General features: G+C 43.4%; 1 protein-coding gene and 1 long non-coding RNA gene across 2 annotated transcripts; one reads left to right on the top strand and one right to left on the bottom strand.

The window, feature by feature from the left end:
* Positions 1-43: 43 nt before the first annotated feature.
* Positions 44-12,142, top strand: LOC135273400 (uncharacterized). The gene is made up of 2 exons (XR_010341181.1): positions 44-445; positions 1,003-12,142. It is a non-coding gene; the product is annotated as an uncharacterized LOC135273400 (long non-coding RNA).
* MAGOH (mago homolog, exon junction complex subunit) lies at positions 6,962-14,915 on the bottom strand. Its single transcript, XM_012442789.3, has 5 exons — positions 14,757-14,915; positions 12,191-12,249; positions 10,487-10,597; positions 8,370-8,452; positions 6,962-7,231 (listed from the first exon to the last, which is right to left on the bottom strand). The coding sequence occupies exons 1-5, from the start codon at positions 14,842-14,844 to the stop codon at positions 7,132-7,134; spliced, it is 441 nt and encodes a 146-aa protein (XP_012298212.1). The 5' UTR covers positions 14,845-14,915; the 3' UTR covers positions 6,962-7,131.
* Between the last annotated feature and the right edge of the window lie 2,197 nt (positions 14,916-17,112).

Here is a 17,112-nt window from a genome sequence, read left to right on the forward strand (position 1 = left end):
GTGGGGCCTGGGGACGACGCCCGCCTTTTACGACGCGCCGGAAAGCAACGGCCTCAGCCAACGCCAGGCCCAGCGGCTCACTACAGCTGGGATCTCTGCTCGCGGCTGTTCGCCTGACCCGCGGGGCTTTTCTCATTTGGGGATCTGGGCTAGTGGAGGTCAGTCAGGTCCGCGAGCAACCCGTGCTCAGGCCCGCGGAAGCCTGACTCCAGGATTCGGTGCCACAGACCCTTACTGAAGGCCGATTTTGTGCCTGCACTAGGCGCACAAGACAGTCCCTGCCCCTCAGTTCTTTCCTAGCTCTTCATGCCTGCCCTCGAACTTCTTATGCTGCCGGAGAGAAGGCTCCGGTTCAGCACTGAGATCAGGACGGGCCGCCTCTACCCGGGCCGCGCCCCGGCCGCACCTTCAGGTACCACCGGAAATCCTCGCCCACAGGCTGGAGGTTGGTGATGTTCTCTAGCTTGGCTTTGAGCTGCAGCGCGATTTTCTGAGGGGGAGGGCCAGAGACCCTTCCTGCCCTCGAACTTCTCGGATCACGTCAGCTCCCCTTCCCCAGAGCAAAAACTACAAAAGGAAGAGTTCCAAGACTGTCAAATAAAGATAAACTAATACACTTTTAAAAAGCAGAGTGTATTGGTTTATCAGATTTGGGTATGGTGCCTTTCTTTAAACCGCCCTTTCCTGTTTCATCCAAGAGTCCTGGTTTCAAGGCCCCTCTCCAGAGGGTTGTCCTGTGTCCACATCCTTCTCACTGTGGTCCCTGAGACTGGACACTCCCCTTCAGCTGACTGTTCTCTGGGGGCCCACCTGGCTTATCCTTCTATCATACGTTTATTGAACTCTGTTTTACCTGGTCTCCTGTCCAGGCTACATCTGAGACCATGCAGGAGCTGTGGACGTTAACCTTAAAAGGCACAGCTCATTCAAGACTCGTGGGAGGTGGAGCAAGATGGCCAAATAGAACCGTCCAGTGATCCACCTCCTCCTTTACCCTGACAGGAACACCAAACTGAAGAATTATCCACAGAAGAAAGCACCTTCATGAGAACCAAAAAATCAGGTAGCAATCACAGTACCTGGTTTTAACATCACATCAAGATATAAGGTAATGGCCGGGCTCAGTGGCTCACACCTGTAATCCCAGTGCTTTGGGATTACACTGGGCCGAGGCCAAGGCAGGCCGATCACCTGAGGTCAGGAGTTCGAGACCTATCTGGCCAACATAGTATAACCCCGTCTCTACTAAAAATACAAACATTAGCCGAGCATGGTGGTGCACACCTGTAGTCCCAGCTACTCGGGAGGCTGAGGAGGAGAATTGCTTGAACCCAGGAGGCAGAGGTAGTGAGCTGAGATCGCACCACTGCACTCCAGCCTGGGTGACAAAAAAGAGGAACAAGGCAATGGAGAAGGTAGGAAAGACAGTCTTGAAATGCCACCACAACCCTCCATCATCCTCTGGCAGCAGCTGGCTGCCTGGCACAGATTGAAAATCTGTGTGCTTATGGGACTTTGCATTGGAACTGAGTGCTGCCTTGTCACAGTGGAAAGCAACTCAGGGCAGAATTCAGCTACTGCTCACAGAGGAAGCATTTAGAGAAACCCTAGCCAGAGGGCAATCATCCATCCCAGTGGTCAGGTTCTGGTGAGCCCCACCACCACTGGCTAAAGTGCTCCAGGGTACGAAGTAAATTTGAAAGGCAGTCTAGGCCACAAGGACTGCAATTCCTGGGCAAGTCCTGGTGCTGTTCTGGGCTCAGAGTCAGTGGACTTGGGGTGCACACAGCCTAGTGAGATACCAGCTGGGGAGCCAAAGGAGTGCTTATGCCACCCGCCTGCCAACCCCAGGCAGCACAGCTCACAGCTCCAGGAGAGACTTACAGGAAAGGAGAGGAGAAAGGAAAGAGGCCTTTGTCTTACAACTTGAAATCAAGCCCAGCAACAGTAGAATAAAACACCAAGCAGAGTCCTGAAGGCCCCTTGCCAGGCTGTGTCTCCCACATATTTCTAGAGCTACTGTGGGCCACAAAGGAACTGCTGCTTTGAAGGAGAGGACCCAGTCCTGGCAGGATTCATCACCTGCTGACCAAAGAGCTGTTGGGCCTAGAATAAACATTAGTAATAGCCACAGTACTGGGCCAGACTCCTGTTTAAGGAAAAGAGAGGAAAGAGTAGAAAGGACTTTGTCTTACAACTTGGATGCCAGCTCAGCCACAGTAAAATAAAGCACCAAGTAGATTTCTCAAGTCCAGACTCCATGCCCTAGCTCCTGGACAGCATTTCTAAACCCACCCTGGGCCAGAAGGGAACCTGCCACGCCAAAGAGAAAGACATGAGCCTAGCTGGATTCACCACCTGCTGACGAAAGAACCTTTGGGCCTTGAATAACATCAGCAGAACCCAGGCAATAGTCACCATGGGCCTTGGGCAAGACCCACTGCTGTGCTGGCTTCAGGTTTGACACAGCTCAGTTCCATCAGTGGTGGCCACAGGGGTGCCTGTGTCACTCCTCTCCCAACTCCAGGCAGCTCAGCATGGAGAGAGACTCCATTTATTTGGGAAAAAGTAAGGGAAGAGAACAAGAGACTCTGCCTAGTAATCCAGGGAATTTTCTCAGATCTTAACCAAGACCATCAAGGCAGTACCTCTGAGTCTGCAAGAGTCACAGCATCACTGGGCTTGAGGTGCCCCCTGATGCAGTTACAGCTGCAGTGACCAAAGATTTAGATCACAACACTCACTTCCTTTTGAATACTTGGAAAAGCCTTCTCAAGAAGGATGAGTACAAATAAGCCCAAACTGTGAAACTTAAAATAAATACCTATTCAACACCCACAAGCATCAAGACCATCCAAGAAAACATGACCTAACCAAATGAACTAAAGAAGGTACCAGTGACCAATCCCAGAGTGACAGAGATATGTGACCTTTCAGCAGAGAATTCACTGTCACTGAGGAAGCTCAGTGAAATGCCAGATAATACAGAGAAGGAATTCAGAATCCTGCCGGATAAATTTAACAAAGAGGTGGAAACAATTTTAAAAATCAAATAGAAATTCTGGAGCTGATAAATTCAACTGATATACCAAAGAATGCACCAGGGTCTCTCAACATGAGACTTGATCGAGCAGGCTGGGCGTGGTGGCTCACGCCTGGAATCCCAGCACTTTGGGAGGCCAAGGTGGGCAGATCACGAGGTCAGGAGTTCTGAGATCAGCCTGACCAACATGGTGAAACCCGGTCTTTACTAAAAATACAAAAATTAGCTGGATGTGGTGGCATGCACCGGTAGTCCCAACTACTTGGGACGCTGAGGCAGGAGAATCACTTGAACCTGGGAGGCAGAGGCAGTGAGCTGAGATTGTGCCACTGTACTCCAGCAGCCTGAGCAACAGAGTGAGACTCCATCTTAAAAAAAAAAAAAAAAAAAGAATTGATGAAGCAGAAGAAAGAATTGGTGAGCTTGAAGACAGGCTATTTGAAAATACACAGAAGAAATGAAAGAAAAAATAATAAAAAGGGATGAAGCACGCCTACAATATCTAGACAATAGCCACAAAAGGGCAAATCAATGGGTTATTGGCCTTAAAGAGAAGGTAGAGAAAAATTAGGATAGAAAGTTTATTCAAAGGAATAATAACAGAACTTCCCAAACCTAGAGAAAGATATCAATATTCAAGTATAAGAAAGTTACAGAACACCAAGGAGATTGAACCCAAATAAGACTACCTCATGTCATTTAATAATCAAACTCCCAAAAGTCAAAGATAAAGAAGGATCCTAAAAGCAAGAGAAAATACACAAAGAAGCTCCAATACGTCTGGCAGCAGGCTTCTCAGTGGAAACCTTACAGTCAGGGGAGAGTGGCATGACATTTAAAGTGCTGAAGGAAAAAAAATTGTTTATCTTAGAATAGTATACCCAGCAAAAATATCCTTTAAACATGAAGGAAAAATGAAGACTTCCTAGGCAAACAAAAGCTGAGGGATTTTGTCAACACCAGACCTGTCCTACAAGAAATGCTAAAGGGAGTTCTTCATTCTGAAAGAAAAGGACATTAACAAGCAATGAGAAATCATCTGAAGGCACAAAACTCATCGGGAATAGTAACTACATAGACAAATGCAAAATATTTTGACACTGTAATTGTGTGTAAACTACTATCTTGAGTAGCAAGACTAAAAGATGAACCTATCAAAAATAATAACTTCAAAACAGTGTAAGATATAAATAGGGCCCAGGTGCGGTGGCTTATGCCCATAATCCCAACACTTTGGGAGGCTGAAGCAGGTGGATTGCTTGAGCTCAGGCGTTAAAAACCAGCTGGGGCAACATGGTGAAACCCTATCTTTACTAAAAATACAAAAAATTAGCTGGGTGTGGTGGCATGTGCATATTGTCCCAGCTTCTCAGGAGCCTGAGGTGGGAGGATTGCTTGAGCCTGGGAGGTGGAGGTTGCAGTCAGCCAAGACTGCACCACTGAACTCCAGCCTGGGTGACAGAGTGAGACCCTGTCTAAAAAAAAAAAAAAAAAAAATACACACACACACATGCATATATGCTGGGCACAGTGACTCACACCTGTAATTCCAGCACTTTGGGAGGCTGAGGTAGGAGGATGGCTTCAGCGCAGGAGTTTGAGACCAGCCAGACCCTGTCTCTACAAAAAATGAAAAAATTAGCCAGTCATGATGGCACATTTCTGTGGTCCCAGCTACTGGGAAAGCTAAGGCAGGAGGATTGTTTGAGCCTGGGAGGTCAAGGCTACAGTGAGCTGTGATTGCACCACTGCACTCCAACTTGGTCACAGACTCAAGATCCTGTCTCCAAAAAACCTAAAAATTAAAAATTAATAAGCATGGAGGATGAAGTTAAAATGTCGAGTTTTTATTAGTTTTCTTTTTGTTTTTGTAATCAGTATTGTCATCAGTCTAAAACGATGGGTTATTTGCAAGCCTTATGGTAACTTCAATTTAAAATACAAAATAGCAAATGCAAAGGCATAAACAAGATTTTTGTGTATCAGTTATGGATAGGTTTCAGAAATATAATCTTGAATGAAGAAAAGTTGCAGAATAGTGCAGTGTAACACTTAAAGATATAAAGGCAATACCATATATTGTTCAGGGCTACGTTATCTGTACGACCTTTAAGCAATGGACTGAAGGGATACCTGCTAAATTCATCATTGTAGTCACTTCATCATTTCAGTAGGAAGAGGAATTTGGGAACCAAGAAGACTTAATTCTATCTGTAATATTTTGTCTCTTTCAGTTAAAAAAGGGTTTAAAGCCTTGAAGGACAAATATTAACTGAATTCAGTATGATGGTTGGGGTGACATAAGAATATATATATATATATTTTTTTTTTTTTTGAGATAGAGTTTCACTCTTATCACCCAGGCTGGAGTGCAATGGTGCAATCTCGGCTTTCTGCAGCCTTCGCCTCCTGGGTTCAAGTGATTCTCCTGCCTCAGCCTCCCGAGTAGCTGGGATTACAGGCATGCACCACCACGCTTGGCTAATTTTTGTGTTTTTAGTAGAGATGGGGTTTCACCATGTTGATCAGGCTGGTCTCAAACTCCTGACTTCAGGTGATTCACTGGCCTCGGCCTCCCAAAGTGTTGGGATTACAGGCGTGAGCCACTGCACCAGCCAAGAATACTTTTCTACACTAAAAACTTTGCCTCAGAAAACAAAACAAAAAAGACTCTTTTTATAACCTGAGGTCCTGTCATTCTTTAAAGTTTAGAATGACTTTTTTTGGTGTCTACTACCAACTTGCCTCATTGCCCCAAGGAGGTGTACTGGAGTCAGGAACCCTGACCTCTCATTGCAGGTCTTAACTTGCCCCATAGTTTTTGAAGTAGAGTGTGGTGGAAAAAGCACTGGTCCAGGGGTCAGGACACTTGAGACCTTGTCTTAAGCTGGCTTGCTTTTAGGAGTGAGTTTAGGCTAATCACTTCCCTGCAAATGAGGCTTTGTAGGCCTAGTTCCTTTCAGCAGGTGCAATCTTTCCTACCGGTACTTTTCCTAAAGAAGCCACGTAATTTAGCAGAAAGGAAAAGTTGTCCACAGGTTTATCTGCTGAACAAATTCCCACACTACCTGGGCAACTTACAGTCATGAATGGCTGTTGGTATTGTGATTTTAAAATGGATTAATGGAAAACTTTGCTGAGACCAGGCATTTTATCCTGTGTCATGTATGAAAACAAAGTATTTTCCCCCACACTGAAATACGTAATAATATAGATGTATCTATAAAAGGTGATTTTTAAAACTCCAACCACCATACTATTTCATACCTAAATCATCAAACCAGTTTTAAATTTCCTTAATGGTATTAATTTTACTTTTTTTTCTTTCTGAGATGGAGTCTCGCTCTGTCGCCCAGGCTGGAGTGCAGTGGTACAATCTGGGCTCACTGCAGCTTCTGCCTCCCGGGTTCAAGTGATTCTCCTGCCTCATCTTCCTGAGTAGCTGGGACTACAGGCGCACACCACCACACCTGGCTAATTTTTGTATTTTTAGTAGAGATGCGGTTTCACCATATTAGCCAGGCAAGTCTCAAATTCCTGACCTCAGGTGATCCACCCACCTTGGCCTCCCAAGATGCTGGGATTACAGGCATGAGCCACCACATCTGGCCTAATTTTACATTTTTTTGAATCATTATCCAAATAGGGTCCAAATATTGTGTTATATGTCTCTAAGTCTCCTTTTTAAGTTCCCACTCCATCTCTGTTTCCCTTGTAATTTATTGAAGAAACTAGGTCATTTGTCTTGGAATTTCCTCTCAATATGGCTGACTGAAATCTCACTGTATTTTTAAAACATGTTTCTATATTCTCTTATTTCCTATAAAATGACAGTTTTATCTAGAGAGTTGATTAGACTTGATGTTTGGGCAATAGTTCACATAGGATGTTAGTGTTTTACAAAGTAATTGAGAAGACTTCACATGTTCAGGTCTTTATAAAATAATAAAAGTTGGATTTTATCACATTTATTAAAGACAATCATTTATAGTTTATAAAAAAAATACTGCCCTGATATACACAAAATTTTCTTGATAATGCTAATTAAAAACTACTCCCACCCTGCCATGTCCACACCAATATTCAATCTAGATTGGTTTAATCTTGAAGTGTAATCCAATAAGACTGAAGACCAAACACTTCAGGTCCTGGACAAGATAATAAAATACTCGTAAGCCTTCTGGATCCCTAAAATGCAAAAGGAAAAATAAAGTTTAAAACATTGAGGTAAAATGGGCAAAAGATACCATTTAATAATCTCAATTATTTCTCTATCAAGATGTTCCTTGTAAAGATATTTAGGGCATTAAAACTTTGACCAAAAAAGGAAAAGACTATATATTAAAATGGTATATTATGAAGTAATTTAAATATACTGAGTTTTTAAAATAGGGAAATGCTTACATTAAGTGAAAAAAATTAACAATTATCGATCTTGACTATTTTTTATGCTTCTTAAAAAGTATATATTCTATTAATGCACAGAAAAAAAGACTAAAAAGAAATACTGCAAGATATTAATAAAGGTTGTCTGATAAGATAATGGATGATTTTCCCCTTTCTACTTTTCTACATTTCCTGTATTTTCTACAATGAGCATGTATTATTTCCAGAGTTAGGAAAACTTTTTTAAAAAGCAGTAGTACTAAGCAGGACCAAGAGGTTGAAGATTACTGTGACATCACTAGCTAAGAACAAAGAGTATCCAAAGGAAGACAATTATGCCCAACATTTGCTAAAAGTGAGCCATATCTAATCCTGAATCCTCAAAACATAAGAGCCAAAGAAGTTGCCAAATTTTATCTAAAGATTCTTTGTAGCACATAGGTTCATGCCTCAACTTAATAATCTGCCCCACTGACAACATGAATTTTAAAATTTGATCCATTTTCACCAAAATTATTTGTAAAAATTAATAAATTTAAAATCAAATAAAATTTAGATCCTAAAAATTGTCAAGTTTCATCAAAGTCAGATTTTAAGATGTGCCAGTCTGAACAGTCACACTGAGGCTATTCAGACTTCGTGACTCTACGGTTTGTCATGAGTACTTTTCTGGCATATTCCATTTTGCCCTATGCATTAATCTGTATGTGTGGGTCAACAAGAAGCTCTCAGTAGCAATGACTGAATGAAATACCAAAAGTAATAGGAACAAGTCTTCAAAAATAATTTGAGATCCCTCCCTAACAAGGAGGACAAAGCTGCCAACCTGTATTTTGCATTTGTTCCAGATCTTCCCATAGAGTTCCCAATTTGGTTAAGAGTTTCTTATCAATCTGCTCCAAAACAGACACAACTGGATATAAGGATAATGCACACTTACTTGGATTGATTGACATCAATAAGGGAACCAATTTTTGATGTTGTAAAAGAAATGTGTTCATCTCCAATAACGATTTCAAGCTCCTAGAAACATTTTAGAAAATCTAAGTCAAGTAAAATTGGGTTATTCATCAAGCACACAGGATCAATCATTTGCCAAACACACAAACTTGACTACAGATGGCCATAAAAACAAGGGCAGTTCACTCTGAACACTAAACTGTGTTGGGGACTAGAAACAAGACATAAATAAAGCTCATATTTAGAAGAAATTGTACCCTCAAGGCTCTACTATTTCTGGGATTTGAAAAAAATCTATGAAGTTTTGTTTTGTTTTTTTCCCTGAGACGGAGTCTCGTTCTCTCGCCCAGGCTGAAGCGCAGTGGCATGATCTTGGGTCACTGCACCCTCTGCCTCCAGGGTTCAAGTGATTCTCCTGCCTCAGCCTCCCAAGTGGCTGGGACTACAGATGCCCGCCACCACGCCTGGCTAAATTTTTTGTATTTTTAATAGAGACAGGGTTTCACCATATTGGCCAGGCTGGTCTTGAACTCCTGACCTCAGGTGATCTGCCTGCCTCAGCCTCCCAACTGCTGGGATTACAGGCATGAGACACTATGCCCACCCTATGTAGTATTTTGTCTAAGTTTTCATTGTTAACAATGTGGAGTAAAATGGATACATCTATGTTTTAAAAATACCAAACAATTGGACTGGGTGTGGTGGCTAACACCTGTAATCCCAGCAGTTTAGGAGGCCAATGCAGAAGAATCACTTGAGCCCAGGAGTTTAAGACCAGTATGGGCAACTTGGCAAAACCTCATCTCTACAAAAAATATAAAAATTAGCTGGGTGTGGTGGCATGCACCCATGGTCCCTGCTACTAGAGAGGCTGAGGTGGAAGGATTCCTTCAGCCCAGGAGGTCAAGGCAGCAGTCAGCAGTGATCTCATCACTGTACCCCAGCCTAGGCAACAGAGTGAGACCCTGTCTCCAACAACAACAAACAAAAACAAGAACCAAAGGATCTAACCTATCAAGGCAACATAGGAAAAGGAAGTATTCCAGACCTCAGGTTTGATCCCCACTTGGTCACTCCGTATCTGTATGACTTTGGGTCTCAATTTCCAAACAGTGACATGAGTACCATAAACCTTCAAAAAATACTATGTAGAGCCTACTGGGTGCTAGGTATTGTTCTCAGCACTTAGGACAGATAAGTAAAACCAACCAAACTAAGGATCTCTGCCCTGTGGAACTTACAGTCTTGTGAGCCCTACTTACTTTTTCTTCTTTTTGATTTATATATATTTTTGTTATAATTCAATCAGAAAATAGAAAAAGACTGAGATCAATGTTTCCAATACCAGATTTATAAATTACCGCCATACATGTGTCAGCTTTTTTTAAAAGAAATAAAATATTACAAAGTTGATATCCATCTCCCATTGTGTTCTCCTTCCCGTATCCCCTGATTTGTTCCACTCATTTCAGATTTGGTAGTATGTTTTTACTGATTTGTTTTTACATACAGGGTCTTACTCTGTCACCAAAGCTGAAGTGCAGTGGTAGGATCATAGTTCACTGTAACCCTGAGGCTCAAGCTGTCCTGCAGCCTTAGCCTCCCGAATAGCTGGGACTACAGGTACACACCACCACACCTCGTTAATTTTTAGGGTTTTGGTAGAAAAAAGATCTCATTGTGCTGCTCTATTTCTGTTTGTATCTCCACAATGCTTTGTCCATAGTAGTTAGTGAGACAGGCAGCAAAAGCTTTAAGTGGAGGAGTGGGTGTGGGGGGTCCTAAGAAGAAATTCAAGGTGGGTTCTTGGTGGTCAACAGCACCACTTGTTCTCTCTGTTCCTCCCTATGGGATTAGTGCTTCCTTAGACCACGGTGCTGGCCATCTGCTTTCTGCAGGGCTGACCATCACTCTCACACACACACACACACAGTTTCACTATCATATGCAGAACACTAAACCTCATCTTATTTGTAAGATTTCTGCACTACAGGATAATCAATAAAACACACATACAGTTTCACTATCATATGCAGAGCAATAAACCTCATCTTATTTGTAAGATTTCTGCACTACAGGATAATCAATAAAACATACCTGCCGGCCCACTCGGTCAGGAGGAGGCCACAATGCATCATCCTCTTTGGTAATTTCACTGTCATCAATTATTCTCTTCAGTTCCTCCATCACACTTTTATGTACATAAGCCTGAAAGCAAGTTAAAAAACAAAATGCATGTTGTATCCTTAAGCAGTGCTTTGACTCAGATAGTGATGGAAGACAAAAATAACTGTTACTGCAGACTTATTTCTGGCATCTCCTGAAGTGGGAAGGCATTCCATTCACTCTCAACCTTAGCATGGTGCAGGTGAGGGACAGGGTCAAAAGTATCACATAACTGTACCTCAGTCCCCCATCTAGCTGGTACTACTAGTATTTTGTCTAAGTACATCCTGTTCACATGGCCCTTCTCCCTGCCCACATAGCCAACTCACAACAGAACCCAAAACAGATCTGTGAATGCCCCCTACTGTGGTTTAAATATTTGTATCTCCTACAAAATTCATTTTGAAATTAATCCCCAAGGCAACAGTGTGAAGAGATAGGGCCTTTAGGAGGTGATCATGCCTTGAGAGCAGAGCCCTCACGAACAGGATTAGTGCCTTAGGAGAGACCTGAAGGGAACTAGCTGGCCCCTTTCCTGTTCTTTCACCATATAAGGATACAGCATTCATCCCTTCTGGGGGATGCAAAAACAAGGCACAATTGTGGAAGCAGAAACTGGGTTCTCACCAGACACTGAACCTGCTAGTGCCTTGATCTTGGACTTTCCAGCCTCCAAAACTGTGAGAAATATATTTTACCCAGTCTTAGGTATTTTGTTATAGGAAAACAAGAGACTGAGACATCCACATGCCCCGGTTACTCTTAACTAGGTAATACACTCCTGAGGAACAAAATGTATTTTAAAAGATATGCCTGTGTAAAAAAATAGTGAGGATGTTGACATGTGTATAAGCATAAAATCATAGCTAAAATAACAGTATGAAAATATATGCTAAGACATTTTCAAAGGTGGCAAAGTGGCTAAAAGGAAACAGTAGCTTTGATGAAGCCTTAATGTGGTAGAGATCACAGAACGGAGAATACAAACTTTACTGGGGCAGGGTTGGGAATTCCTGCTGTATCTCTTACTAGCAGGGTAACTCTTAACAAGCCTCACAATTAATATCTGGGGTTTTATTTTCTTATAATACCCTCCCCCATCACATGGGCTTATAATTAGGGTTAAATAAGATGCCCTGCCTGACATCTAACTTGCATTCAATGATATCAACTGCTTTTCCATGCTCCTTTTCACATTCAGATGTAAATTAAATAGCTCTCCATTGAGTACTATGTGCCAGTGAATATACTGAGCACTTTAAGTATAACCTATTTAATTTTATGTCAGCACTTGGGAGTGGGAGGTAGCTTTTATTATCCCTGCTTTTACAGGTGAAGAAACAGGGACTTATCAAGTTCAGCCAGGAACTTGCCCAAGGTCACATGGGGTAGTAGGCAGCAGACTCAGGGTTCAAACCAAGGTATGTCAATGGTTACGAGTAGTTGATTCCACATTGTAAAAGAAATAAACACCAACTAAAAGATGATTTGGGAAATAATCCACAAGCTGTCTACAGACATGTCTTTTTCTCCCTGTTCTCTACCTTTCAATACTACCAGAAAAAACAAAAAAATGCAAGACAAAAAGCTGAAATGTAGCAAATGAAGGACTCTCAGAAGGCAGAAGGCTCATACCTCTTTTCTGATCATGACATCATTCTTGTAATTGCTGTTGTTGGCATATCTTAATTTCCCTGTGGGGAAAAAAACAAATTCCATGTATAATAAAAACATATGAATAAAGCATCAATACATACTAAGACTATCAGCAGTTCCCTAAAATGTATCTAACTTGCTCAAAGTGTCTAATAGATTTATGATTTACTCTTACGGTGTTTCAACAATACTAGTCTTTTCAGTTCTTCACTTCAGGCTTAAACGGCCAAATATACAGCTGACACTCTACTGCAAAACACAGCTCAGGTGAGATATAAACACAAGCAGGCTCTTTTCTGACATTGTCAAATCACATTTTTGCAGGTTAATGTCCTGAAAATAGGCATAGTAATTGATAACTTACCCACACATAGGACCTCCTGAGGCTAAAATGAGTTGTGAAAACATTTTGAAAACTGTAGAATGCTGTTTATATATATTATGTGACTGTGCCACACTCTATTTCTGTGATGGAAAAGCTGTTGCTTTTATCACTGAGCACATTTGGTACACAAGACCCTTTGTCCATGGGTGCATGCAACAGGTTAATGTGAGTATATGGTGGGGATGAGGGGAAGATAAAAGTAAATAGAAGACAAGACTTCTGCTGTAGACTAGAAGACATACATGTGAGATGAGCCAAATGAATTTATCCAACAGCCTCTGTGTTGTCTCTCTGCCTCAAGTTTCTTCACGTTCAGTTCACTGTCCATACAGTGGACAAGGTGATGTGGTAACAGACCTATCAGATGGGGTTACTCTAATATTTTAATACAGTCAATGGCTTTCCACTGCCTTCCTGGTAAAATCCAAACTCCTCAACATGGCATACAGCTAAGCTGGCCCCTGCCTGCTTTTCTAGCCTCACTCCTGCAATATTCTTCTCTCACATGGCTGGAGTCAAACTACTTGGTATTCTGCCTGAAACATCCCAAGCACTTTTTGGTTTTCAGCCTCTTTGCATGTTGTCTAAAATGCCTTCTTGACTCTTCTTGGTCTCCTAACCAATTCCTCACGTATCTTCCTCCCACATCATTTTATGCAGGAAGCCTTCTCTGACCCTCCGGCTTGGTTAGGTGCCTCTTCTCTGCTGTGAGCCTCCTCTGTTTCTTTTTACCACAACACCTAATATGCTGTTTTGTCACTGTTTGCTTATAAATCTATCTCCCTCACAGTTAGGGCCTGTCAGTTTCATCTTTGTGCCCAACTTCGTGGATGTTTTCTGTTATCTTTGATTCCTTTCCTTCACCACAGTGCCTCCCCCAACAAGATCCTATCAATCAGCAAAGTCCAACTGTTTCTGCCTCCAACAGTTTCCTAAATCCTCCTTTCCACTTCTACTGTCGCCGTAGTCCCAACCAATAACCTTCTTGTCTTGACAACTGCAACGGTCTCCTCCTAATCAATAGCCCTGTTTCCACTCTTGCCCATTGTGCACCCAATAACCAGAATGCTTTTTCAAGAACAGATCCTATTTCTTCTCTGTTTAAAACCTTCTAAGTCCGGCTGGGCGCGGTGGCTCACGCCTGCAATCCCAGCACTTTGGGAGGCCAAGGTGGGAGGATCATCTGAGGTCAGGAGTTCGAGACCAGCCTGGCCAACATGGTGAAACCCCAGCTCTACTAAAAATACAAAATTACCCGGGTGTGGTGGTGGGCGCCTGTAATTTCAGCTACTCGGGAGGCTGAGGCTTAGAATCTCTTGAACCCGGGAGACGGAGGTTGCAGTGAGCAGAGATCGCGCCATTGCACTCCAGACTGGGCAAAAAGAGCGAAACTCCGTCTCAAAACAACAACAACAACGACCCTTCCAAGTCCAAGTCCAAACAACAACAACAAATCTTCCAAGTCCAAACAACAACAAACCTTTCAAGTCCAAACCCTTTACCATGGTCTTTAAAGACTTACAAGGTGTGGCTCCTATCTACCTATTTGACGTCATCTCCTGCTATCTCTCAGCTTACCACTCTTCAACCACACTGACTACTTGAGAGGCCTGCCTAGCTCATTCCCGCCCTGCAGCCTTGACATTTGCCAATCCCTTTGGGTAGAATGGTCTTCCTCCTGAGCTTCACAAGGCTGGGTCCTTGTTGCTAAGTAGGGATCGGCTGCAATATACCCTTTACAGAGAGCTCTCTAATGGTCAACCTATCTAAAAGCAGCCCATCCAGCAATTATTCTACCATTTTTTTTTTTAAATCACTCAATACTATCTGGAATCATCTTTTTGTTTATGATATCTCTCTCGGCACTAAAACACAAATTCCACGAGAGGGGAAGTTTGTCTACCTTCGCTGCCGTTTCCCCAAAGAGTGGAATAGAGCCTGGCACACAGTGGGCGTAAGGTCAACATTGGTTAAATGGATTAAAAAAAAAAAAAAAAAAAACCCATGGAGCAGACACAGGGGCGTTCCTTTCAGATTCGCGCTGCACAGGTCTCAGTCCCTTCCTCCTCTCTTTCCCCACTGATTTCCGACCCTCCGCCTCCCCACTCGCCCGCCCTCAGCCCTGGTCCCCGATCCCGGCAGGCTACAGGCTGCTTTTACCGTCCGGTCGGAACTCGAACTCCAGGAACTCGTGGCCGAACTTGCCCTTGTGCCCCACGTAGTAACGTAGATAAAAGTCACTCTCCATGGCTCGCAAAAGACAACCCAGACGGAACTTCTAAGAGAAAGCCGCACCGCCGCGGTCTGCGCCCGACACTGACGTTTGGGGCGGCGCGCGGAAGTGACGCCACCACGCCGTCGCGTAGTGAAGGGGTTCCTTCTCGCAAACCTCTTCGCCCGGAAGCGGCAACAAGTCTGCCACAGGGTTAACTAACTTTGTTTAACCCGGAGGCGGGGCCGAGCAGCTCCGCCCCTCCAGCTGGACGCGGGAGCGAGGTTGAGGTTCGACCCCTCAACCCTCTGGGTTGTCTCCAGGCCTGAGGCCGAGAGCCTACCGCCCGCCAACCTCTGGGCTTTGAACGAGGAATTCAGAGACCTCGCTTAAAGACCTCGGGCCGAACACCCCGAGCCTTGCACCCGCCAGGCTCAACATCAGTTCACAGGACCCCCGACTTGTGTGAATCGTACACCGCTCTTTACCGTCTCTGCACCTAGGTCATCTCGGCAGTAAAGTGGGGTAAAATGACCCGAGCTCCCCGGAGGACGCCGCGCACGATGTGTGCCTCAAGTTTGCTTCCACTGACCTGAATGTTAAGAAGGCCGTCCTCTCTGTCTCAAAAAAGAAAGAAAGAAAGTCTTCCTCAGTGACGCTCTCCCTGAATCCACAGTGGAGATTACAGTTTCCCTGGAACTAATTCACTCACATTTATCCATTGCATCACTTTCTACCTTTTATTTCTAACTTTCTACCCCACTGGTCTCCAGAGTAGGTGCTTGAGAAGTTAAAGTGAATATTTGATCTCTCATTCCCCACTCATCCCACTTACTCAGCAGTGATTCTCACCCTGGCTGCGCATTGCAATCACCTGGGAGCCTTTCAAAATACTGATTTTTAGAGGGGCCCCAAGCCAATTAAAATATCCAGCGCTGGGCCTGGGAATTGGTACTTTTTGTAAAGCTCCCAGGTGAGTCAGAGTTGAGGACCACTGACCAAAGGGGCCCGCTATTTTCAGGGTAAAGTGGTTGTCCTCTATGAAGCCTTTCTGGCTCTGGAAAAAATGTACAGTTGAGTAGGCCCAGGGCAATCAAGATCATAATTATATAATAGGAGCCTGCTTTCATTCATCTAAGTTCCAGCTTAGAGAGAACTTCTAGAGACAGTGCCTATATGACATCATTCTTGAGGCCTGGCAACTAGAACTGTGTACGGTTCTGTAAGTCAGGACCGCAGTCCCTGATTCCTGTCCCCAATCTTAACATTGAGTCCTTTTCTCCCTGAAAAAGCATTAGAAACAGAGTGTAGAGTAGGTGTGGTGGGGGAAAATCACTGGAGACGGGTTAAAATAATCCCTTGTGTAACAATGACTCATTATAACCATAGGTGAACTGACTCAACTTTTTAGACTTCAGTTTCCTTCTCTTTAAATGAGCGTAATAATGTACACCTAGCAGAACGGTTATAAGAAACAATTTTGAAATTGCTATAAAACCACAAGGCATTTTTATTACAAAACACTGGATATGGGTGGTAACAAGGGAATTGTATAAAGGAGAAGGGGGCTAGACATGGTGGCTCACACCTGTAATCCCAACACTTTGGGAGGCTGAGGCAGGAGGATCACTTGAGCCCAGGAGTTTGAGATCAGCCTGGGCAACATAGGGAGACCTTGTCTCTACAAAAAATTTAAAAATTAGGTAGGTGTGGTGGTGCACACCTGCAGTCCCAGCTACTTGGGAGGCTGAGGTAGGAGGATCATTTGAGCCTGGGAGGTTGAGGCTACAGAGAACCATGATCACACCACTGCTCTCCAGCCTGGTTGACAAAGCAAGACCCTATCCCCCCCCCCCCCCCGCCCCCAAAAAAACAAACAAAAAGAAGAAGAAAAAAAGAAATAAGAGAAAAAGAAAAGGGAACCACCATGTATCAAGTACCTAATAAATGGCAGCCCCTAGGCTGAATGGGATTACATGTGCTTGTTCTTTGAATCATCACAACAATCTTGAGGTGGTAATTAGAGTTAAGTAGAGGTGTTAAGCAATTGCTACAAGGTTATTTTCCAAGAGTAAAATTATAAAAATGTAAGTGAATCTGGCATCTGCAGATGTGACAAATAACAAAAGTGTTGAGAAATTTAAAGGACATACAACTCCCATTAGGCTGTAAAGTAATCCAGGTTTTTGGATATGAGACATGGTCTAACTGAAAGACCATGATCTGTGTCTGCGGTGTCTGCATTTGGCATAATTTATTGAGCATCTACTGAGTGTCATGTGCAGAGAGGATACAGTGTTGAGC

Source organism: Aotus nancymaae, unplaced genomic scaffold, assembly GCF_030222135.1.
Source record: "Aotus nancymaae isolate 86718 unplaced genomic scaffold, 86718_ANA_hifiasm-v0.15.2.pri h1tg000007l, whole genome shotgun sequence".
Classification (NCBI taxonomy): domain Eukaryota; kingdom Metazoa; phylum Chordata; class Mammalia; order Primates; family Aotidae; genus Aotus; species Aotus nancymaae.

Coding starts and splice junctions, on each gene's coding strand:
- MAGOH (XM_012442789.3), bottom strand. CDS start 14,844: ATGGAGAGTGACTTTTATCTACGTTACTACGTGGGGCACAAGGGCAAG. Junction 12,250..14,756: donor GTTCGAGTTCCGACCGGACG/GTAAAAGCAGCC, acceptor TTTTCCCCACAG/GGAAATTAAGATATGCCAAC. Junction 7,232..8,369: donor ATTGATGTCAATCAATCCAA/GTAAGTGTGCAT, acceptor TTTGCATTTTAG/GGATCCAGAAGGCTTACGAG.